A 26,437-nucleotide genomic window follows, 5' to 3' on the forward strand; every position below is an offset into this window, starting at 1 on the left:
TACATTTCATTTTGGAAAAATTAACATTCACGTCACTACGTCAAAAGTGATGACGCCCCATGTTTGTGAATTTTTTAGAAAATCGGCTTGTAATAATTCAAATTTTGTATAAGAAAGAATTTTTTCATCAAATAAACGTCGTTTATTTGGGATGCGCGTAGGATAATTTTGATGGCTCGAAAAAGAAAAAACCATCAACTGCGAGTATTATGCAACGTTGGAGAGAAGAAATCAAGCAAAAACGACCCCATTTGGTTAAAAAGAAGTGTTGTTTCATCAGGACAATGCACCAGCTCACACATCCGTCATTGAAATGACCAAAATTATTGTATTGCTACTTTATGCACCCTATTCACCAGATTTAGCTCCCTTGGATTATTTTCTGTCCCCAAACTTGAAAAAACGGCTCGGTGGTTAGAGATATTTCTAAAATGAAGATGTGACATCGGCTATTTTGAGAACATTGAGAAGTTTTTTCAAAAATTTTTGTGTTTTGTTAGGCCAGGTACGTCTGAAATTATCATCGAATTCCTGGACAAATAAATGTCATTTTCTGTTGTTTTTCATCTATAAACTTGTACGTTTTCGAATTAATTCCCTTCCCGTAATCCCTCGGCAGAACAATGAATTTATTTAATGTGGAAATTTGATTCTTACATCGAATGATTTTTGCGTCATCAACGGAATCGTAGAGTTTACAAAGCAGTTATAAACCAAATTATATTATGTCGAGTTCTATTATTGGTTAATGGCTAATAAACGATCTAAACTTGGCGACATTAATTTCCATTTGCACGTGAATATATAAATGTTTGTGTTCAAAAAGATATATCCGGATATTTCGCAGCAACCTTTCAGAACTAGTTCCAGATTTATTTTAGTTATTCCAACGATTGACGAAGTGCCTAAAGATCAATCGAAAAACGGTTCAACAGCGTACTCAATGATAAATTAATTGAAATTTCTACAAACGTTTTCAAAATTTACAAAAACTACTAGGATCGCCAGGCATTGATAATATTTCATTTCATATCACAAGCCTCACCAAGAAGAGTTGAATTCCCGATACCGAAGCGTCGATATGTAACACCAACTTCAAAGAATTGTCTGCAACAAGCCCTTGGAATTCCACAGGTTCAACGAGGTTAATGGTGATTTTATTTAGTACAAAAGGCTGATACGTATTTTTATATCACAAAGTTTAATTTTCAAAAACGTTGAGGCACAATGATTTGAGGCACCACCAGCTTTCGACATTATTCTTAGATATATAGTCGATTTAAAGAAAGTTTTATGTTATGGGAAGTTTAGATTTAGGAATAAACGAAACGCCGAGGATTAAATCTAGAAGATAGTGAAAGATGCAATCTAAGGATTCAGGAATTTATCAATTGAAAACCTTCGTTTAGATATCAGTACAAACTTCAATGTAGACAGTTTTAGATTTTGTCGAATTAGTAAGACATACCGAGACTTTGGACTAAACCTGATTTGAAATCAGACTGAGTAGATCATTTATAACATTATGTCTCAATAATTTCCCAATCCTCTGTTGTTTTTATTAACAATAGGAATGCCAGGATCCTTCTTTATTTCGCTACGAGGATGGTTCTGGAATTACCAGGCTTGACCTAGAGATACAGTAAATGTTTCATGTTTGAAGGTTGTCGTTTGGTTATTTCATTTAAAAAGCCTTAGTCCAACCAATATAAAAGCTGAACTAGATTCTACGATTGGGTTTAAACGAGGCTGTATGACTTGTAAAGACCAGCATCGCGGTGGGCGACCAAATGAGGCGACGACTCCAGAAATGTAGAAGAAAATCCACAAAGCGGTACTGGATGATCCTCGAATGATAGTCCGTGAGCTAGTAGATGTAGTAGGCATTTCATTTAACTGAAAATTTATAAATGAGAAACCTTCGCGCTAGATGGGTGCCGTTCACAATGGAACAAAAACAGCTTCACGAAGATGTTTCCATCGAGAAATTTTTGTACCGTTTTATAACCACGGATGAAATTGGGTCCATCGCTTCACTTTCGAAGCAAAAGAACAATCAAAACAGTGAACTAAAAAAGGAGAATCGGCTCCATGGAACGGAGAGACCGTTTCATCTGCAAGCAAGGTCATAGCGTCGGTTTTTTGGAATTCGTATGGGATGACTATCTTAAAAAAGATAAAACTATCAATGGAGAGTATTATGCGTATTTATTGTAACGTTTGAGCGAAGAAATCAAGCAAAAACAGCCAAGACAATGCACTAACTCACGCATCCGTCATCGGAGTGGCCAAAATTGATGAAATAAGCCCCATCGGATCATTTCCTCTTTCCAAAATTGGAAAGATGGTAGTTTTTGACTATTTTGAGGATATGGACGACTCTTGTTATAAAAAGGGTATCGAACTGGTTGGACCAGATACTTCTGGGACCATCTTCGTACATTTTTCCTCATTCAAGTAAAATCAGGATAGTGTATATAGACTTTAGGGTTAAGATCAATTTGATGGAATGTACATAATTTTATTGCCTCGCAAAATATCGTAAATTTCAGTAGTGACATTAAAATTCGTACAATGCTACCATATCATTTATGGTTACTGTAGGATTTAACCCAGAGGGCATTATATGGATTATATCGTGGTTATAGCGAGGAAGTAGTCAATTGCGTTTGATGGGACTATTACTTTTTATGAGGATAAGCATGAAAACGTTATTGTGGATCGGTTAACACCGTACGGAAATAAAATAAAACGGGATTTTTTAACTTCCAGATGTAACCACGACAATATTTAAATATTCTCCGTATTTGCTGTATCATTGATGCCGCTTTGAATCTTCTGCAATACTTTTTTTGTAACTGTATAAAAGGAAATTCTTTTGTTTTAATATCAATTCAATTTTATTGCTATCGAGTTGCTATTTCGCATTTTCGTTATATTTTCTGTAATAACCTAAATTTCTTGTTAAACTCTTCACGCGTCCCATCGAACTGCAGCAAGGAATGATTGTTATACATGCACAAAAGCTGTCAACATCGTTACACGTAATAATAAATACAAAGGGCCATTCTGGCCCTTCAACAAGGCAAAAACACACCAGCAACAGCGTGTTAGCACGTATAATATCGTGTCGCACGATTTCGTCGAGGTAGAGGTCAAAAGATAAGAGCCGTTGTTATGGGATTGCGTTAGTTTACTGGTTAACACTACCACGACACGTAAGGGGGTGGTTTTTTTAACACACGTATTAATATTAAAAAGAAACGACAGAGTTTAAAATATTTTTTTCAAGTTGTTGTTGAATGATGATAATTTCCTTCTGTTTGTCAGACAGAAGACGCCACGTTCTTTAGTATTTGTTTGGCAGCCATCAATTGTGAACGTTTTCAGTGAAAGAACAATCAAAATAATCGGCTTCGAAGAAGGTAAAGACCTTTCCATCTACAGGTAAGGGCGTCGGTTTTTTGAGATAATTTTCATTGACTGTCTTGAAAAAGAAATCAAGCAAAAACTGCCGCATTTGACTAAGAAGAAAGTGTTGATTCATCAAAATAATGCACCAGCTCACACATCCGTTATTGAAATGGCCAAAATTGATGAATTAAAGTTTGAATGCACCCGCCCGTATTATTTTCTGTGCCCAGATATGAAAAAATGACTCGGTGGTCAACAATGAATAAATTACGTCGGAAGTTAATGGCTATTTCGAGAAACTTGACGATTCTTATTATAAAAACGGCATTGAACTTATTGAATATCAAACTTTACACAATTGAAAACATCCTGGAACCAATATAAGGATAATAGTAGCTCAATTAGATATTTTTTATGTGATAGTAAAAAGGAAATGAAAAAAGCAGCAGCAGCTTCGTCTTTATCAGCAATTTGATAAGAAATCAGTTACGGTTTTGACTATAAGCTTCTATTACAGATTTTTTTGTAAGGTGATTCAAATATAAACTAGAATTTTGCTATAACAAATTTTATTATGAGTTACAGAGCTGCACAGTTTTCCTAGATAATTTTCGTCATATTCTAAACACTTTTGTCACCTTTCCGGAATGTCTTTTTCGTTCCTTTTCAACGCACCAAATAAATAATAATCGCGCGGCGATAAATCAGGACTATAAGGAAGGTTTTCCAATGTTTTCCAACTCAATTCGTTGAACGTTTCCATCCTAAGACGAGCTGTATGTGGTTTGGCGTTGTCTTGCAGCATAAAGTATATTAAATCAGTACAAGACTGCTCAGGTATTTAATTTCCTCATCTATATACAATATATTTTGAAAAAAAAATACACGGGAAATATATATCTTGTTGTTTATTTTTCAAAGCAACTCAATCATCTCGTTTTCAAAATATTCTGAGCAGTTCACGTCCTGTTTTGATATCGATCGATTTCGATTCTAATAAGTCATGGATTTGAAAAGTGGAATAGGACGTTGAAACTCATTCAATAATATAATAGTGAGTAGACAGAACTATTTTATAAAATATACTTACTCTTCGTATATCTTCCAAATTGTGTATTTCTGGTGATAATCCGCCGTGTACGCAGAGAAACTGTTGATTCATGAGCGCCGCTAGCGGCAGGCAGTCGAAAGCATCCATACACGCTTCATATACACGTTCTGAATATTTTATTTTACCTTAAAAGAAAAAAAAAAAGTTCTCAGAATTTATAAACAGTGAATTGTCCCGATATAATTAAATACATCAGTTTTGAACATTAATTTGGTGAGCTTAGACTTTCTAGTACGTAAAAAAACATGGCTAGAGTACGAGGCCCATACGGGAGGTCCCAGGTTCAAGTCCAGTTTCTTCTTATGTAGTAATAACTATTTTTAAGTGGTAAAATAGTAAATATATAATGAGGAATCAATAAAAGCGTGATAGTTTCTTTCAACGAAAATTATTTCACCCGAATAAACTTCTGTTTTATCTGTTCCTCATTTGACTGATATTTTGAAAAACTTTATTCTTATACATCATTTCGTTTAATGTTTAATTTGATTATTTTTTACTAATTCTCCTTTGGATGTCGGAAGCTATCACGTTGGAGATGATTTAAGTTTATGGCCGGAGTTTAGCGTCTTGTGAAGATTTTTGGACACTTTTATCTCGTAAAATGGAGACTGGCAAACCGAAAATGCGACACAATTTTTAGAAAACTAAAGTCCAAAAACCTAATGAAAGATATTCGCAGGAAATTACGCCTAGTTGAAGAGCACGGCCGTTGATTAAGGCAAATAAGATACTCATTGCAAAAGTATGTAGTGCCAAAACAATTGTTTGTCAGAAATAACACGAATACCCTTTGTGAGAGTTTCCACGCATGAAAATCAAGGCAACGACCTTTGAATAACGTGTATTCAACCATTCTCCAAGAACAAACCTTTGTCATATCCACGAAATGATTCAAGCAATTATGACAAGGACCACAGATCGTCGAGGACTGCGCCAATTCAAAAAATATCGAGTCGCACCCACTGCACGGTACGAAAGTGGTGGTATGGGTTACAATAAACGCCTTTGGACTCATCAGATCTTATTTTAGCGGTTACCAGGACGTGTTGAACAATTCTATAAGACCAGACCTAATTTAACCCGCAGATATTTTTTTCTACGGAGATGATAAGTGCTTCTGCTATCACGATAATTTTCCAGAACAATTTTCTCAAGTTTTCTGACGTTATAGTCTTTAACTTAAGTGGATAGGCAACTAGAATGGGACAAGTAGACACTTCCGCCATAATTCCAATGTAAACACGAAAGTTCGAGCGAACTTTTCGCTGACAAACCCACACTAATTGAGATTGTACCGATTTAAGACCAGAACGGGTCAAATTTGAACAGACACGAGCTCGCAAAATTCAAATCAGTTGAGATGAAGAATTATTCGTACATTCAATACGTCCAGGAAGACATCTCGACGATAAATAATTTTATAACGAAGATAAATGAAAAGAATGAAAGTTGAATTTAGAAACATCAATTACTATAGTCATCGTGAAACTGTTTTATATCTAATTTACTAGCATGAAATACGTTTGGTATGAGAAACAGTTTCAAATAATAAATCATACACAGCTGATTAGATTCCCTAAAAGAGCGATCTTCTCTCATTCGTATCGATCGAATGTATTCAAAAGAAAATCAATTTATATAAAATATAACGGTTTCTACGATTGGACGGTTTCCTTCGAAGTGATTTATTGCTTGTCGGTGTCTATAAGACCCGAGCTTAAGAGATTGGTAAATGATGGATGCTAAAACTCGACGTCTGGACAGATAAGTGTCCTCGAGAACGATATGGAGAGCCTTCGATTCGCGTCAATAATAAACCTATCCAATGGAGATGACTTCACCGATTGAAAATCTTCTAGTTAAGCCGTTCAGATATCAAGGATTTTTTAATGAATTATCTTTGCATGGATATAGGTCAGATATTTTGAAAATATTCTATAAAGTTGAATAATTCGACTGTATTAATTTATTTTGTGGATAATAATTAATGTATCAATACGCGAGAAAGAAATTTTCACCAAGTAAAAGTGTCATCGCCACTATTTATAGAATTCGTACGTCAAAAATGATGTTGCAGCGAGGTACACATACACAAAAAAAAACATTTTATGACTTTTTGAAAATATATTTACTACTACGATCGAAACACTAATCGTGAAACCTCGCGTAAATAATTGTACAAACCTATTCTGGTATTGAACAAGAAAAAATCACCTTTGTAAAACAGTAGAATTTAGAAATTTACTATTCAGACAAGACGTACAGTTTTAGAACGAAATATGGGTTGATGGAACCAGTATAAACAGTTAGAAAGCTGTACTTAACAGTATACTCATCGTTCTATGTCAAATATTTCTCCTATTGGTCATTTTGACTCAGTAGTTACTTCTGTTTCATAGCTACTTACGACTCAATTTGTTCTAGGTTCTAAACGGTCTCTTTTATTCCTTGTTTTTTCTAAATCTTTTTTACTTTTTACTTTTCATAACGATATTCTCGCTCTTCTATTATTTCTTTCAATCTTTGACTAGTTATAGTTATATTGAAGCTCCTTTTTATACAGATCTCTTCCACCTACTCGTTCCTTCTATTGTCGTCTCATGCGTATTGTTTTTTATTTGCGCTGATAAAAAATTGAGTCGAACCAACAGCTACGTCACCATCAACAGTAAAACCTCCACCAATATGAGCAGAAAGGCGCAAGCCTTGCAATCGCGAATCATTGACAAAGAAAGTTTCTATTTCTCACAGTCTAACAATATGTTATAATCAGCTATGTATCCTTGTTTACAGTATTGCTAATTAGGGGGTAACTGACCCTTATGAACAGACCCATATCTCAGTTAACAATCAACAAGAATTCTATCTGAAAATGGACACAACAAGTGGTAAAGTTTCTTAACACGTTGAGCCCCGGTGCGTAATTAACCTAACCTATTTTTGGTCAATTTTATGTTAAAGGGTATAAAAAACAACGAATTTAAAAGCAAATTAGTTTGGTATTGTCTATCACGAATTTTTCTAAATGTTTGAACACAAAATAAACATTAGTCAGATTAGTAAATATGACTTCACGCAAAATTTATTTTTGATCTTATATAATATTTTTCAAAACGCGTCGTACATTTTTGTACACTTTACATAAAAGCATAAATAATCATTCTAAGGTTAAAAAAGCAAACAAAAGTTTGTTTTTGATAATATGGAGTGCAAAAATGATGTTTTTTGTGAGCGACCGTTGCAGGGAAAAGTTTTGACCGCGCACAAAAAGTTTTTTGTTGATTTTGTTTTACAAAGATCAGTTTGCTGTTTGCAGAGTTTACCGTCGTTAACAAGAGAATTTTAATCGAAGACGTGATTTCTGAAAAAAAAGGTGATGCGGTATTCGTTGTCAGCACATCGCTAAGATATCCGGTCCTCACTGATGTTTAAGTCCAACAAGAGCTCAGAGCGGGTGAATCTGCGACGAAATGAAAAAGTTGTAAGGGAACGAAAGGGATTTATTAGTTTTAGCCCTGATACAGGATAGAGTCCTCTGCAAGATACTAAAGACGCCGTGGTGATGATCCAGAGGGTTTGAAGGGTGTTTTCGGCAAAGGAATTGTTTGATTAGTTAATACGAATCACAAAAAAGGCTTGGAGATCATTTAGGAGGCTCAGTAGTTGCAACTAAAGTTAAATTTTTTTTTATCTGCCATAAAGTTGACGTGTAACTCCCGTGCTATCGATTCCTCGTGTGAAGTAGCTAAAGCAGAGAAATTATGTAAATACGCAACCGAATGGTTAACTTCGTCGAAGGAGAACCCTTCTACGATTGTGCTCCAAGGATAACCTAGTAGTTCACGAGGATAATTGATGTCTGTTTATGACAGCCACTATGACCAGAACCCTTTCCATATCCGGTCCTCACTGATGTTTAAGTCCAACAAGAGCTCAGAGCGGGTGAATCTGCGACGAAATGAAAAAGTTGTAAGGGAACGAAAGGGATTTATTAGTTTTAGCCCTGATACAGGATAGAGTCCTCTGCAAGATACTAAAGACGCCGTGGTGATGATCCAGAGGGTTTGAAGGGTGTTTTCGGCAAAGGAATTGTTTGATTAGTTAATACGAATCACAAAAAAGGCTTGGAGATCATTTAGGAGGCTCAGTAGTTGCAACTAAAGTTAAATTTTTTTTTATCTGCCATAAAGTTGACGTGTAACTCCCGTGCTATCGATTCCTCGTGTGAAGTAGCTAAAGCAGAGAAATTATGTAAATACGCAACCGAATGGTTAACTTCGTCGAAGGAGAACCCTTCTACGATTGTGCTCCAAGGATAACCTAGTAGTTCACGAGGATAATTGATGTCTGTTTATGACAGCCACTATGACCAGAACCCTTTCCATATCCGGTCCTCACTGATGTTTAAGTCCAACAAGAGCTCAGAGCGGGTGAATCTGCGACGAAATGAAAAAGTTGTAAGGGAACGAAAGGGATTTATTAGTTTTAGCCCTGATACAGGATAGAGTCCTCTGCAAGATACTAAAGACGCCGTGGTGATGATCCAGAGGGTTTGAAGGGTGTTTTCGGCAAAGGAATTGTTTGATTAGTTAATACGAATCACAAAAAAGGCTTGGAGATCATTTAGGAGGCTCAGTAGTTGCAACTAAAGTTAAATTTTTTTTTTATCTGCCATAAAGTTGACGTGTAACTCCCGTGCTATCGATTCCTCGTGTGAAGTAGCTAAAGCAGAGAAATTATGTAAATACGCAACCGAATGGTTAACTTCGTCGAAGGAGAACCCTTCTACGATTGTGCTCCAAGGATAACCTAGTAGTTCACGAGGATAATTGATGTCTGTTTATGACAGCCACTATGACCAGAACCCTTTCCATATCCGGTCCTCACTGATGTTTAAGTCCAACAAGAGCTCAGAGCGGGTGAATCTGCGACGAAATGAAAAAGTTGTAAGGGAACGAAAGGGATTTATTAGTTTTAGCCCTGATACAGGATAGAGTCCTCTGCAAGATACTAAAGACGCCGTGGTGATGATCCAGAGGGTTTGAAGGGTGTTTTCGGCAAAGGAATTGTTTGATTAGTTAATACGAATCACAAAAAAGGCTTGGAGATCATTTAGGAGGCTCAGTAGTTGCAACTAAAGTTAAATTTTTTTTTTATCTGCCATAAAGTTGACGTGTAACTCCCGTGCTATCGATTCCTCGTGTGAAGTAGCTAAAGCAGAGAAATTATGTAAATACGCAACCGAATGGTTAACTTCGTCGAAGGAGAACCCTTCTACGATTGTGCTCCAAGGATAACCTAGTAGTTCACGAGGATAATTGATGTCTGTTTATGACAGCCACTATGACCAGAACCCTTTCCATATCCGGTCCTCACTGATGTTTAAGTCCAACAAGAGCTCAGAGCGGGTGAATCTGCGACGAAATGAAAAAGTTGTAAGGGAACGAAAGGGATTTATTAGTTTTAGCCCTGATACAGGATAGAGTCCTCTGCAAGATACTAAAGACGCCGTGGTGATGATCCAGAGGGTTTGAAGGGTGTTTTCGGCAAAGGAATTGTTTGATTAGTTAATACGAATCACAAAAAAAGGCTTGGAGATCATTTAGGAGGCTCAGTAGTTGCAACTAAAGTTAAATTTTTTTTTTATCTGCCATAAAGTTGACGTGTAACTCCCGTGCTATCGATTCCTCGTGTGAAGTAGCTAAAGCAGAGAAATTATGTAAATACGCAACCGAATGGTTAACTTCGTCGAAGGAGAACCCTTCTACGATTGTGCTCCAAGGATAACCTAGTAGTTCACGAGGATAATTGATGTCTGTTTATGACAGCCACTATGAACAGAACCCTTTCCATATCCGGTCCTCACTGATGTTTAAGTCCAACAAGAGCTCAGAGTGGGTGGATAGTCAGAAAAAGACTTGAGGCAGCTAAAGTTGAACTAAAAAGGCCATGTACTTGCTCCAAATTAACCACAGCACACCGAGCAGCCCGTCAACGAGTTACCAGGGAACACGTTAATTCTTCTAACGAACAATGGGGCGCAGTTGTCTTCTCATACGAAAGCAGAGTGTGCTATAGAAGAGGACGTATCTGCAGAAGACCTGGAGAAAGATTTGTGCAGTGTTGCTTAAGAGAAAACGTGGCTTTTGGAGGCATTTCAATTGAAGCAAACACCGAGTTCGTTTTTTATTGAAACTGGCGGGGAAGCGAGGGAATAAACGACGTACCGATACATGGAAGAACTTTCAAAGGATTACGTTTTATCGACAAAATCTTCATCCTTCATCTCGGTTTTTCTCAAATAAATTCTATTTATACATATATAAATCAAGAATTATTTTAACTTTTTGAACTGCTTTTTATTTTTTCCGCTTTCTTGAATACGCAGTTTTTTCACTTCTTTACTTTGAATAATCGTGATCGGAAGAATCATAATCGTTCATTGGATGAAAGGTTTCAGTTACAATATGAAGTAAATAATCAAATCCAAAGTACATTTATTATTTTTTATAATAATTATTATGTTAGTTGTATGATAGAACAAACTTATACATTAAATTGCAGTTTCTACGACACGCTATTATATTATTTGATTGAGTTTTCAATTTAATGGCCTACTTAAATCACTGTAAGAATATTTTATTACTATTTATCGCAACCTTGAACTTTAAAAGGCCGCTCATGTAATTGGAACATTTCTAAATCGATAGTTGCTATTAACACACACAATTTTAATTTGAAAATTTATATTTTCGAAAGAAACTAAAGGAAAATCTTTAATGCAAAGTCTGTTATATTTGTTCTAGAAAATTTATCGTGGACTATAAAATATTTTTTGTCTTGATTCTACCTTAATAAAATGGTTACCACACATAGCATGTAATCCTGACTTTTCGACTAATTACTGGTTCGTACCCAACAACTTTTTGAACACAGTAAGGTAGATAAAGTACATATGACGTCAGAAGTCATGGAAAAATAAAATTTTATTACAATAGAAAAAGTGTGGGCATTTAACGATCTAACACAAAAACATGTACTATTGTTCAAAGAGATAAAATTTATAGGTGAAATTTAAGCGCCCACACTATTGATATGTACCAACATTCTTATTCCAATTCTTTAATTTTTATGAAATTTTATCAATTTTCTTACCACTCCCACGAGAATCTGCGACGAAATGAAAAAGTTTCAAAGGAACGAAAGGTATTTATTAGTTTTAGCCCTGATATAGGATAGAGTCCTCTGCAAGACGACGTGGTGATGATCCAGAGGGTTTGAAGGGTGTTTTCGGCAAAGAAATTGTTTGATTACATAATACGAATCACAAAAAAGGCTTGGAGATCATTTAGGAGACTCAGCAGTTGCAACTAAAGTCTAATTTTTTTTTTATCTGCCATAAAGTTGACGTGTAACTCCCGTACTATCGATTCCTCGTGTGAAGTAGCTAAAGCAGGGAACCTAGTAGTTCTCGAGGATAATTGATGTCTGTTTATGACAGCCACTATGACCAGAACCCTTTCCAAGGCTTTGATAATTCCTCAGGACGACATAACGTTCGATAATTCAAATGAAATGAACGGAAACTGAACGAACGAATAGTCGAATAAATAAATTGATAATTACTACTAATTAACTAGTTAATTAGTGTTTTTTTTTCAATAAATTCATTAATTATTTTCTTATTATCATAATCATAAAAAATTTGAAGCTAATATATGCAGGAAAAAAATTTCTATTGGAATTTGTACACATACTGCGATTGATTAATGAGAAAAGCAAATTTTTATCTAAAAAATCCAATAGAAAAACCTACAGATTCAACAAAATAAGAATTCTCTTTAGAATTAGGCGTTGAAAGCTTTCTTTGAGCGACGTTTTTCCGCATCCGTATTATATAAGTACTCGTTATGAAGCAATCTGGATTTGGCTTTGATCGAAAAACGAAAAATGAAAATATAGGAAATGTAACAACGCGAAATGATAATTTATTTCGAGATGTTTATGGAATTACTATGTAGACGAACTCGAATAGGGATAAAAAGCTATTAAGCTATTACATTGCATCTAAAAATAAGTTAAATCTAAGGTACATAATAGGAAAATTGAAAATATGAATACTAGATCATAAATTTGATTATTCCGCGTATTTCTTGTGTTAAAACACATACACTGCGATCCAATTTCAAAGATGTTTTATTCAATTTTTATTTTCTATTTAGTTTTCTATCACAAAACGGATGGAACGAATTTATACACTCTGTGTATATCAAGTAATTAATTTATACCTTTACCCGATGTGTTTATTGTTCCATCAAATTGTTGACTGACTTATGGCTGCTTTTATTTATACTAAAAATCTTTCTGGAACCTTCGGATTATCGAAATCTCGAGATAACCGTACGCAGAAATCAGAAACAGGACTGATTTTTATCAGCGGGTTCGTAAGAATCAATTAGAGAAGATTAATTTACAATATTATACAACCAGTACTAGTAAACATTAATGCTATATGTGAACAAAGGCTTCAAGGTAATCACGCATCTAGAAATTACGCGGATTCAGATCTGAAGATCGAAAAGGCCAGTACTTCAACCCTTCTGTACCAATCCAATCTCTAGGAGAATTCGTAACTCGAAATTGACTAAGGGGGTGACTAAAATGTACTGAAGCACCGTTTTGGAAGAAATCTAAGAAAATTTCCGTTAAGTTAGGTCTAATTTTACCCTTTTAGAATTGATATATTAAAACAAAACAATATTACAAACATCAATAGAGGTGCATTGAAAACAATTATGGCCCTATGTGTTGATACCTCATAGGTTAAAAGTTGAGTATAGATAAAAATAAAATTATCATAAACCATACTCACATTCTTGTTTAAATGTGAAATATTCCGTTAGATGTCGACACTCGTGGTTACCACGAAGTAGAAAAAGGGTTGTAGGATAACACAGCTTCAATGCCCACAGGTACAACACACACTGTAACCAAAAGAAAAATACAGATTAGATCAAATTAGATTTTTTGCATCAAGTATAAATACCAAAAGCAATTGAAAAATTATTATAGGAAATTTATTTTCCGTCTTAGAACTTTTATATGTTTTTCTTCATAAATCGTCTCTATTTTAGGTAAAAAGAATTGACATTTTAACCTATTTCGGCCTTAATCAAAATATAAATTTACAATTTACAATAATATATATATATATAAGGTACCTTGTAATGATTGTGATTTTGTTTACATAGGACAGACATCGCAGTATTTAGAAAATAGATTAAAAGGTCATCAATACGGAGGAAAAATAAAGCAGCATTTAAAAACAACGAAATTTCGTTAAATGATTGTTTTTCAAAATATTTTTCATTAATATTGATACGCTTTTGTAAGTGTTTGAACCAATCGTCGAAGCATTTTTTCCATTCCGATTGATGTACCTCCAAAAGTAGCATTTTTTACATACAAAAATTCTTATTTTCGAAAATCTACTGGAGATACTTAATTATTTTATTATGAATTAGTTTGATTGAAATTGAAAATATGAATACTAGATCATAAATTTGATTATTCCGCATATTTTTTGTGTTAAAAACCAATACACTACGATCCACTTTCGAGATGTTTTATTCAATTTTTATTTTCTATTTAGTTTTCTATCACAAAACGGATGGAACGAATTTATACACACTATATCAAGTAATTAATTTATACATTTACCCGATTGTTCCATCAAATTGTTGACTGACTTATGGCTGCTTCTCTTTATACTAAACAACTTTCTGGAACCTTCGGATTATCGAAATCTCGAGATTTTATGAATTAGTTTGATGTATGATGATAGCACATTTCTGATCAAAAGTTTATAGATTATTTTAGATAGATAAACATTTCTGTTTGTTTAGTTTGATAAAACGTAGAATTGTTATTTGGACCGAAAGCGAATTCGAATGAACATTTCCCGCTCCAAGCAAAATGAGTCTGATTAGTGTGTCGATTCATAACTATGGGTGAAACCTGGATCCATCACTACACTATTGAAACGAAAAAAATAGTCCAGATAGATAACTGCGATAACTTATTTCCCAAAAAAGCAAAGGCAACTTCATGTTCAAAAAGGTAAAACAACAAGATGGAAGCATTACGCATCATTGATTTATAAAGTAAATGGAGAAGGTACAGAAATGGATTTGAAGGAAAAGAAAAATATTTTCCAGCAGGGCAACGTTGTTTATTTAATTTCAAATTTTAATAGGCGCACTATGTATACAAAGTTTTCCCGCATACTTGGAAAAGCTGGAAAGACTGAAGTTGATGAAGTACGTTAATCAAAAATAAATTTACAGTGACATTATTTTTGTTTCATTATACCAGAAGCTCTTTTTCAAATAACTTCATTAAAACATAGGAATGATTCACATGTTAATATGTTAATTCAATTAAGAGATTAAATTAGTTTCCATGATTAAATTGAGCTAAAAAACTAATGTAATGTCCTAAGCGTTTAATAAATTACCTTAAATTAGTGTAGCTCACAGTAATATAGAGGGTGTTTCATAAATAATGTACGTTTACAATGATCAATTTGTTAATTAAATAATCAAAATTTTTACCACGCAAAAATTTCGGCATAGATCTGAATATATAATAATCTGACCTCTCTTTGTGATAGATTCCGGTAAATCTTGGATTCAAACAGAAAATTTAACAGAAATTTTTTGAAAAATGATTATTACCGACGACTAATCGTCACACAAAAGTTTTTATTGGCCAAAAGATCCCGCCAATGAGTAATTAACTGTAAAAGCATGAAAAAACAATGTCTGATATACTAAAGAACGATTATATATCTTTTTTTAAGCCATTTAACTTTCTACGGTTCTCAAATATTGATTTAATTTAATGCTCAGTTCATTAAGGCAGGTATACAGATTTTCCTTCATATCCACACACTTTTCCGAACGACTGACCAAATCTTCGATTCCACTATGAAAATATGATTGCTGTGTAGAAAAAAAAATGTTCCTATTGAATTCCATCTTCGCTGTACTTCATTTTTGCCAACAATATGATGGAATCAATCTCTGTGAATCCAAATTCGTGTATAGAAACCTTGGAAAGCGAAGCGGTCCGGACTGGAGTATTGTCGTGAAGTCTGTCGTGAACCTCAGCCGATAATTTTTTGACGAAACGGCCTCAATAAATTAAAATAAATCAAAATAAATCAAAACAATCAAAAGGATGCCCAAGGAAGTCCCGAAATATTGTAGCCACCGAGCTATAGAATTATAAAAATAACAAATCGGGGAAACCTTTAAACACCTACTTTGAGTGCTTACTCGTGTTCAGGAACCTTGGAAAGCGAACCGGTTCGGACTGGAATATTGTCGTGAAACAAGAGTGAACCTCAGCCGATAATTTTTTGACGAAACGGCCTCAATAAATTAAAATAAATCAAAATAAATCAAAACAATCAAAAGGATACCCAAGGAAGTCCCGAAATATTGTAGCCACCGAGCTATAGAATTATAAAAATAACAAATCGGGGAAACCTTTAAACACCTACTTTGAGTGCTTACTCGTGTTCAGTAACCTTGGAAAGCGAACCGGTTCGGACTGGAATATTGTCGTGAAACAAGAGTGAATCTCAGCCGATAATTTTTTGATGAAAACAATCACAAGGATACCCAAGGAAGTCCCGAAATATTGTGGCCGCAATTTTTTTTTTTAGTTTTTCGTGACCTTTGCTTTTTTTGGCACAGTCTCTCCACTCCTTGGGATTTTTTTCCGATGTTAGATACTAATAAGAGATCACAGTTAAATTTTTTTGTAGCTCTTGTCATCCACGAGATAAGTGTATTGGAAAAACTAAGTTTAGAAGCCCGTACCACCTCGCCGGTTCAAGTTATGGCTTAGCCGCAATGTACACTTTTGAAAGGATTCAAATTCTGAAAAAAACTCTTGGTCTTGGTCGAAGCGATGCTATGAAACGCCACCGAGCTATAGAATTATAAAAATAACAAATCGGGAAAACCTTTAAACACCTACTTTGACTGCTTACTCGTGTTCAGGAACCTTGGAAAGCGAACCGGTTCGGACTGGAATATTGTCGTGAAACAAGAGTGAACCTCAGCCGATAATTTTTTGACGAAACGGCCTCAATAAATTAAAATAAATCAAAACAATCAAAAGGATACCCAAGGAAGTCCCGAAATATTGTAGCCACCGAGCTATAGAATTATAAAAATAACAAATCGGGGAAACCTTTAAACACCTATTTTGAGTGCTTACTCGTGTACAGTAACCTTGGAAAGCGAACCGGTTCGGACTGGAATATTGTCGTGAAACAAGAGTGAATCTCAGCCGATAATTTTTTGACGAAAACAATCAAAAGGATACCCAAGGAAGTCTGGAAGTATTGTAGCCGTAATTTTTTTTTTTAGTTTTTCGTGACCTTTGCTTTTTTTGGCACAGTCTCTCCACTCCTTGGGATTTTTTTCCGATGTTAGATACTAGTAAGAGATCACAGTTATATTTTTTTGTAGATTTTGTCATCCACGAGATAAATGTCATGGAAAAACTAAGTTTAGAAGCCCGTACCACCTCGCCGGTTCAAGTTGCGGCTTAGCCGCAATGTACACTTTTGAAAGGATTCAAATTCTGAAAAAAAACTCTTGGTCTTGGTCGAAGCGGTGCTATGAAACGCCACCGAGCTATAGAATTATAAAAATAACAAATCAGGGAAACCTTTAAACACCTACTTTGAGTGCTTACTCGTGTACAGTAACCTTGGAAAGCGAACCGGTTCGGACTGGAATATTGTCGTGTAGCAAGAGTGAATCTCAGCCGATAATTTTTTGACGAAAACAATCACAAGGATACCCAAGGAAGTCTCGAAGTATTGTAGCCGTAATTTTTTTTTTTTAGTTTTTCGTGACCTTTGCTTTTTTTGGCACAGTCTCTCCACTCCTTGGGATTTTTTTCCGATGTTAGATACTAGTAAGAGATCACAGTTATATTTTTTTGTAGATTTTGTCATCCACGAGATAAATGTCATGGAAAAACTAAGTTTAGAAGCCCGTACCACCTCGCCGGTTCAAGTTGCGGCTTAGCCGCAATGTACACTTTTGAAAGGATTCAAATTCTGAAAAAAACTCTTGGTCTTGGTCGAAGCGGTGCTATGAAACGCCACCGAGCTATAGAATTATAAAAATAACAAATCAGGGAAACCTTTAAACACCTACTTTGAGTGCTTACTCGTGTTCAGTAACCTTGGAAAGCGAACCGGTTCGGACTGGAATATTGTCGTGAAACAAGAGTGAATCTCAGCCGATAATTTTTTGACGAAAACAATCAAAAGGATACCCAATGAAGTCCCGAAGTATTGTAGCCGTAATTTTTTTTTTTTTTTAGTTTTTCGTGACCTTTGCTTTTTTTGGCACAGTCTCTCCACTCCTTGGGATTTTTTTCCGATGTTAGATACTAGTAAGAGATCACAGTTATATTTTTTTGTAGATTTTGTCATCCACGAGATAAATGTCATGGAAAAACTAAGTTTAGAAGCCCGTACCACCTCGCCGGTTCAAGTTGCGGCTTAGCCGCAATGTACACTTTTGAAAGGATTCAAATTCTGAAAAAAACTCTTGGTCTTGGTCGAAGCGGTGCTATGAAACGCCACCGAGCTATAGAATTATAAAAATAACAAATCGGGAAAACCTTTAAACACCTACTTTGACTGCTTACTCGTGTTCAGGAACCTTGGAAAACGAACCGGTTCGGACTGGAATATTGTCGTGAAACAAGAGTGAATCTCAGCCGATAATTTTTTGACGAAAACAATCAAAAGGATACCCAAGGAAGTCTCGAAGTATTGTAGCCGTAATTTTTTTTTTTTAGTTTTTCGTGACCTTTGCTTTTTTTGGCACAGTCTCTCCACTCCTTGGGATTTTTTTCCGATGTTAGATACTAATAAGAGATCACAGTTAAATTTTTTTGTAGCTCTTGTCATCCACGAGATAAGTGTATTGGAAAAACTAAGTTTAGAAGCCCGTACCACCTCGCCGGTTCAAGTTATGGCTTAGCCGCAATGTACACTTTTGAAAGGATTCAAATTCTGAAAAAAACTCTTGGTCTTGGTCGAAGCGGTGCTATGAAACGCCACCGAGCTATAGAATTATAAAAATAACTTTGGGGATTTTTTTGACTGCTTACAACATAATTTCACAATGGGACTGAAAAAAAAGCTTCCTTGCATCACACTGTATATTATAAAGCTTATTATATTATAGATAGATATAAGTATAATTAATTTTAATTAGATGGTAACTTACCTCTATACTAAAATAACCCCTATCAACATAATCACCAAGAAAAAGGTATTTTGTACTAGCGGGTGGTCCTCCCACTTCAAATAATTTCATAAGGTCATAAAATTGACCGTGTATATCTCCACATACTGCAACAAAGAAAATACATTATCAGTAAACATATTAAGCTAATGAAAATAGTTTTTTTCAGCTAAAAATAACTCAAATTTACTCTTTTAATATGACTTTAAGAAGAAAATATAACGAAGACAAGGCTATATCCCCTAGTACGTATTTTTGAATAACATTTAAATAAAGTGTGGAATTTAAATTAAAAAAAAAACTAGTTACTATGCATAGTGAAATTTCGGTGAACAAAACTCAGCTCAGAAACGAACTCACTAAAGACAATATCAAGGTTCAAGATCCAATTGTTTCCAATCAATTACGTTAAAAATATCAAACCGAAAAGCGTGTAAAAACATATGTAATACATAATGAACATGTTGTTTGCTTTAAAGGATCATCAGGTGTATGTATTGAATCCAATTAGTTGTTTAATGCAGTTTGTGGTGATACGCAATCTGAAGAAAAAAGCAACAGTCAAAAGATTTTATATAAAATTTGTACAAACAATATATATACAAAAGGGAAAATCCTCAAAGAAAGTTTCTTTCTGATACTAATCATCCTATAGTAGAAAAAAGCTGCCTCAACTGACTCCTGAAATTCGCTATCGTCACAATTATTTATTTCAATGAAATTCCTTCTTTCTGTAAACATTTCAAATCTGGTCTGCTGAAGAATCTACCGAAATAATCGCTTGGTATCACCAGAAATCGGCGTTGAACTGCAGTGGATCCTTAACCATCGAGATTAGATTGAAAAGGTTCTTTGGACAAATAAATCTTTGTTTGAGCTATCCTGTGCAAAATGAACGTTCGATCCAGTGCCCAGGAAAAGATGATTCCACACTGGGTAGCCCCAACAATGAAGACTGGCCTTTGTCTTGCATTTTTAACAAAAAATTAGACACTAACTTTATCACAGATTCTAGCGAGATGAATGAAAATGCTTCCTAGTTCATTTAAAAAAAAAATCAATTACAACCATTCCAAAAATACGCATTCCACATCATGTAAGGGCGCCATTAGTGCAGATAAGTATGTTTGATATAATATATTCTCGTTCTTGATTTTTGATACATTTCAAACTGCTTTTATGAGATGATTTTGTGTACCTATACTCTTTAGAATCAATTATAAAATGCAAGACTCTTGCAGCCAGTTCAAGACCAAGACCATATATGAGGCTGCAAGACCAAGAACGGACTATGCAGGACAAAGACCATATATGAGGCTGCAAGACCAAAAACGGACTATGCAGGACGAAGACCACATATGAGGCTGCAAGACCAAGAACGGACTATGCAAGATCAAAACCACATATGAGGCTACAAGACCAAGAACGGACTATGCAGGACGAAGACTACATATGAGGCTGCAAGACCAAGAACGGACTATGCATGACCAAGACCACATATGAGGCTGCAAGACCAAGAACGGACTATGCAGGACGAAGACCACATATGAAGCTGCAAGACCAAGAACGGTCTATGCAGGACGAAGACCACATATGAGGCTGCAAGACCAAGAACGGACTATGCAAGACCAAGACTACATATGACGCTGAAAAGTACCCCGTTCCATCGGGTTGACGATTAATTGGAGATGTATTCATTTTCCAACAGGACAATGATCCCAAGCATAGTTAAAAATTAAGCGGAGGATATTTAGGAGAGAAAGAGGCACAAGGGGTGTTAATAAATATGTTTTGGCCTCCTCAAAGCCCGGATCTCAATCTCATTGAACTTTTGCGGTAAAAACTTGATAGAAACGTTCGTAATTGCGGCCCATCTTCGTGAGAAGCAATGTGGGGAATGCTTTATGTGAAAGTTGAAGTGATATATCACAAGACACTATCAAAAAATTGATTTTTTGAAAAGAGCCGTAGAATGTAAAGGAGTATTATTTTATGAAAAATCAGTTTACCTAATTAAAACCTTTTTTAGTAAGGATAGTTTTCAAGTATATTGATTGTTTTTGTAGATGATTTAACAGTTTAATTAATTATTGGAATTTGATTTAATTTTCACCAATTTTTTTACGATGGTCTTGAAATTTTGGCCTGCAGTGTAAATTAACCGTTCCTAATTTTTTCCGGTGTGTTTATACATTATATTCTCGAACACTATTTTGTTTGTATTAAAAATATAGACGAAATTTATGAGTTTCAATAGCGTGTGTATAATAATTATTAACATCAACCGTTTTAGCAATTAGCAGAATCTTGTTTTTCGAAACCACATGACAAATAGCGAAATTGTTAATTTCCAAACAAAACCAGTATTTTCTCTACAAGCAAAAGATGAACAAAAGAAGGAAACAAAAGGGAAACTCATTGGACTTTCCATTGCTATACACAAAATAAAACGGCATTTGTCTAGATATTAAAATTGAAACGAAATTTTGTACTTGTTATTACAGTTATTTGTTCGTGTAATTGAAAAAACAACCAATAAACAGAAATACAAACAATCGATTTATTTGTGTAACGTCTCTCGGTCTAAATACCGAAGTTTTACCCTCAATCCCAAATATTGGTCGGGAAAGAACAATGTGCGTGCCAAAGAAATATTTGCTTCTAACTCGAAAAAGGTTCGATGTAGAAAATGCTGATGACGAAGCTAACAACCAATAAGATACTTCACACATCAATAAAACACTGAAAGGAAGCAACAGACAAACAGGTACAAACCTAACCTAACCTAACGAAAAAGTCTGCAGCAGATCGTTCAGCATTCCTTATGGATCGCGAGCGTCTTTTAGGACAGCGAAACTGGTCAGTGTTATCCAGCGCTGATTCCATCCAAATGGAAAACGATCTTCAATCGATGTTGATGCATATATTTGACTGGAAAAGGTTCTTAGATCAAAATTAAAGATCCAATTTCCTTCTTGACCACATTAATGTACACTGAAAGGAAGCAACAGACAAGACATTCTAAGGTACAAACCTAACCTAACCTAACGAAAAAGTCTGCAGTAGATCGTTCAGCATTCCTTATGGATCGCGAGCGTCTTTTAGGACAGCGAAACTGGTCAGTGTTATCCAGCGCTGATTCCATCCAAATGGAAAACGATCTTCAATCGATGTTGATGCATATATTTGACTGGAAAATGTTCTTAGATCAAAATTAAAGATCCAATTTCCTTCTTGGCCACATTAATGTACACTGAAAGGAAGCAACAGACAAGACATTCTAAGGTACAAACCTAACCTAACCTAACGAAAAAATCTGCAGCAGATCGTTCAGCATTCCTTAGGACAGCGAAACTGGTCAGTGTTATTCAGCGATGATCTTCATCCAATTTCCTTCTTGACCACATTAATGTACTTGTCGAAGAAAAATGAGACTCCCATAAGAGAGAAAGAAGTTATGTTATAAGGTAGGTTCAATTTTGTGGAGGAGTTGGTTTATTTCTGGAACAGCTCTGTTATTGAAAAGATTTTCGACTACAGAGCGCGTGTTTCCGTCTATAATCGTGGGAGATATGAAAAAATTAGAAGTACCGACGATAATAACGGAACAGATACAAGAAAACGGTTGAAAACCTGCAACATCAACGATAATAGATTACGAAGATAACGCCGAAGGAGTTGAAAGTGAATTACTCACTTGACCCCGCAGACTTACATCAACAAAGGATTGATAAACAAACATTGAAATATAAATAGAGCGAGAATAATTGAAAATCTGTAAAAACAAATATTCCTGAAAGTTCAACAGTAGAAACCAATTGCGGCTAAACATAATATACAAACTGACTTACAAAAAGAATTATTATCATCGTTTTCTTTGACAAAGAAGGTCAAGATTTTTCCTTGCTGATATTAAAATCTATGGAAATGATTTCCTGAAATTTTTAAAATTAAAATTACGTTTAATCACGAAATTACTGACTTCGATTATAATTTTACACACGAATGCGCAAAACTGTTATCTTATAAAAGAGATTAAATATGCATTTCATGGTTGGAAGTTATCACATTCTTCATGAAAGCGATTTGAGCGTTTTCAGAAACTACTACCGTAATTTGAATCACTTCCTAAGGAGCGGTTACGATAAGTGTTCGAGATTAATAAAAACCAAGTCACGCTTTTTCTACCAACAGAAAAAAAGTGTTATATTTCTGCCCTATATTTTACTTTCTTTAGTCGACATGAAACTTAGAAAGGGAAACTTGGAAAACTGAAAGTCATGCTTCGAAGTCGTGAGTAACGCTGTTGATAATACGATACTAGTCTTCATAGACAAAATTTCAGCTCCAAGTGATAGATAAGTCACTTTACACGATATTTGAAATATAAAATGAAGTAAAAGGCTTTTAACACGTTGACTGCCACGGCAAAGTTCAGAATTCCGTTTAAAATCACAGATTTAATTATATTATATTATTAAAAACTCAAATTCTAGTGCATAGTTATCACAAAAAGAGGTGTTACGAGTTATCTCGTAGTTGGCTCTTCGCGGAAGCCAACTAGGAGTTAATACGTACGCAGACACGATTCTACCTGTCGCTTCTCTAAAGCTAAATCATATACACGCGTCCATATTCGTCAGTAGTATCCCAGAAATTGTCGAGTGCATTACATTTACGTCTTTCTTGACTTGACTGATAAGAAAAGACCGCTGACTCAAAATGAAATTGAATACTACGCAAAGTGACTCCGAATTAGACGGGATTTTTGAGAATTCAAGTGATAGTGAAGATGTAGTCGTCTCCGAACCTGAATTTGATCTCGAATCTGAAATGTCGATGATTTCCAAACAGCAACATCAAATGCGAATGATAATTTGTGGACAGATATGCAACAAAATCCTGAATTATTTCTGTTGCAAGAAAATGTTGGTGTGGTGTGTGAATTTCTTGCATTACTTGTGGAACAAACTGCGCAAGAAATTGAAATAGAAAAATCTAATAAGTAACTTCTTCTAAAATAAAACTGACCAAGTTCAGAGAAGAATTCGTCGTCGCGTTGATTGGAGAAGAGATTTAACAGCAAGAGCTTCATTATTTAGCGAGTCTACCGAAAAAAAGTAGCGTCCGACAAAGCCGTATGTACCCAAAGAGAAAAACGCAGAAAAAACGCGTTATTTCTGTCCAGCATTTAAAGAAAAGCCAACCCTTTGTGCGGAAGATTGCTTTAAGAAGTTCCACAAACAATAAAATATTATTTTATTTCGTTAATTATATTTTTTGTTCCTACCCAAATGTGGGAAGTAAACCACCGGACGAGATAACTCCTAGTTGGCAGTCAACGTGTTAAACTCGTAAAAGAACTGAATTTAAAAAGAAGTAGGTCTTTAAACCAAAAAATTATCTAAATAATGTGCAATAATGAGAAACAATTCACATAACCTCAAAATGTTCAAAACATGGAAATAAAAAACGTAAGAAACGTTTGTGAGCTTGTAGGCGCGTGCAAGTGAAGCCTGTAATGGTACAATGGGTATCGGCATGTCCCTTTTATCAAAGACAGATTCGTAATCGTAGAAATATAAAATTGTAGCAATAGGAATCTATTTTTTTATAATAAAACTGATATTTTCATATCTATCATTAAATGCTTATTGTATACGTTGTAGCTATAAGTAACGAGACTAGAAAAAGTAGGCATGCGTCAAATATTAACGACTGTCAGCTGTTTATACTATTGTAGACAAACCAGTATAGCCGTTGTCTTAATTACCAAAAATATTTGAATATATCGAAGATGCTAATAAACAAATATTTCTAAAAGCGAACAGCAAAAATTATAATTACAAATGTACGTTTTGGTTTATATTTTTTTCTATTCTATTGATTGGATACCCATTTTAAGGTTTCCCTTGGTTATTTAATCTTAATTACCCTCGTAAGAAACAATTATGACTTTCAGGGGTTTCATCTTATTAGAAAATATCGAGTCGCGGAAAAAGTGAAAAAAATCTCAACGGGATTGATGAATATTTTTGGAAAAATTCAAAAAAAAATCATTTTGAATCAATATTTGTCATTTTTTTAACGATAAATTGTTTTAAGAATATCAACGTTAGTATCTAAGGTATAAAAGACCCTTAGGTCTTCCAAATTATGCTTAAAAAACTATTGTATTACGATAATATACGGCAATCGAAAGGTAAATGTAGAAATTTCGTTTCCACTAAAATCATTGGTATGGACAAAAATGTGAAATTTATTCCATCCGATAACAGAGCAGCCTTCCAAGCCCTCGAAATTTTGTAAAATTAAGTCTCTGAACTCGCTAGGATATAACAATATAATTACTATGAAGTGAGTAACCACAAACTTTCATAGGTTTCCCAAGAAGCCATCAAGTAATGAACTGGGAAATGGGGAAATGAAAGAAACTTAAAACTCTTGAACCAAGTTCTGAACCAAGAAATTTCTTATCTTACTAATTGGAATCTACAATTGCAAAAAAATCACCTATTAGAGAACCTGTTAATCAAAGGATTAGAAGGGTTTGGAGTACGACAGCCTCATCAAGTTGATTCAACGTCATTGCAAACGCTATAACCGAAGGAAAAAAGGAATAAAATACGTGGAACTACCCCGAGGGCAAAAAAATAGACATTTCCACTAACCCCATAAAATTATGAAAAAAAATGAGCCCTGGAGGAGACTGATGATTCCAACAGATGAGTTATGGGGGAGTAGTCATGTAGGAAAGCCTTTTAAGTTGATTAAGGTCATCGCACACACCATGACCGAAGTAAAAAAGGAATAAAATACGTGGAACTGCCCCGAGGGCGAAAAAGAATAGACATTTCCACTAACCCCATAAAATTATGAAAAAAAATGAGCCCTGGAGGAGACTGATGATTCCAACAGATGAGTTATGGGGGAGTAGTCATGTAGGAAAGCCTTTTAAGTTGATTAAGGTCATCGCACACACCATGACCGAAGTAAAAAAGGAATAAAATACGTGGAACTGCCCCGAGGGCGAAAAAGAATAGACATTTCCACTAACCCCATAAAATTATGAAAGAAAATGAGCCCTGGAGGAGACTGATGATTCCAACAGATGAGTTATGGGGGAGTAGTCATGTAGGAAAGCCTTTTAAGTTGATTAAGGTCATCGCACACACCATGACCGAAGTAAAAAAGGAATAAAATACGTGGAACTGCCCCGAGGGCGAAAAAGAATAGACATTTCCACTAACCCCATAAAATTATGAAAGAAAATGAGCCCTGGAGGAGACTGATGATTCCAAAAGATGAGATATGGTTGAGTAGTCATGTAGGAAAGCCTTTTAAGTTAATTAAGGTCATCGCACACGCCATGACCGAAGGAAAATAGGAATAAAATACGTGGAACTACCCCGAGGGACAAAAAATAGACCTTTCCACTAACCACATAAAATTATGTTAGAAAATGAGCCCTGGAGGAGACCGATGATTCCAACAGATGAGATATGGTGGAGTAGTCATGTAGGAAAGCCTTTTAAGTTAATTAAGATCATCGCACACGCCA

At 35.0% G+C, this 26,437-nt stretch overlaps 1 protein-coding gene across 1 annotated transcript in view; it reads right to left on the minus strand.

Annotated features, from left to right (window-relative positions):
- The window catches only part of LOC130450287 (uncharacterized), a 156,658-nt gene that overhangs the window by 88,038 nt on the left and 42,183 nt on the right, over positions 1-26,437 (minus strand). The window contains exons 3-5 of the mRNA XM_056788613.1: positions 18,859-18,983; positions 13,401-13,512; positions 4,505-4,650 (exon numbers count right to left, since the gene is read on the minus strand). Coding sequence (XP_056644591.1) covers positions 4,505-4,650; positions 13,401-13,512; positions 18,859-18,983 — 383 coding nt within the window. The remainder of the gene's footprint in view (positions 1-4,504; positions 4,651-13,400; positions 13,513-18,858; positions 18,984-26,437) is intronic.

The sequence above is a fragment of the Diorhabda sublineata genome, chromosome 11 (assembly GCF_026230105.1).
Source record: "Diorhabda sublineata isolate icDioSubl1.1 chromosome 11, icDioSubl1.1, whole genome shotgun sequence".
Classification (NCBI taxonomy): Eukaryota; Metazoa; Arthropoda; class Insecta; order Coleoptera; family Chrysomelidae; genus Diorhabda; species Diorhabda sublineata.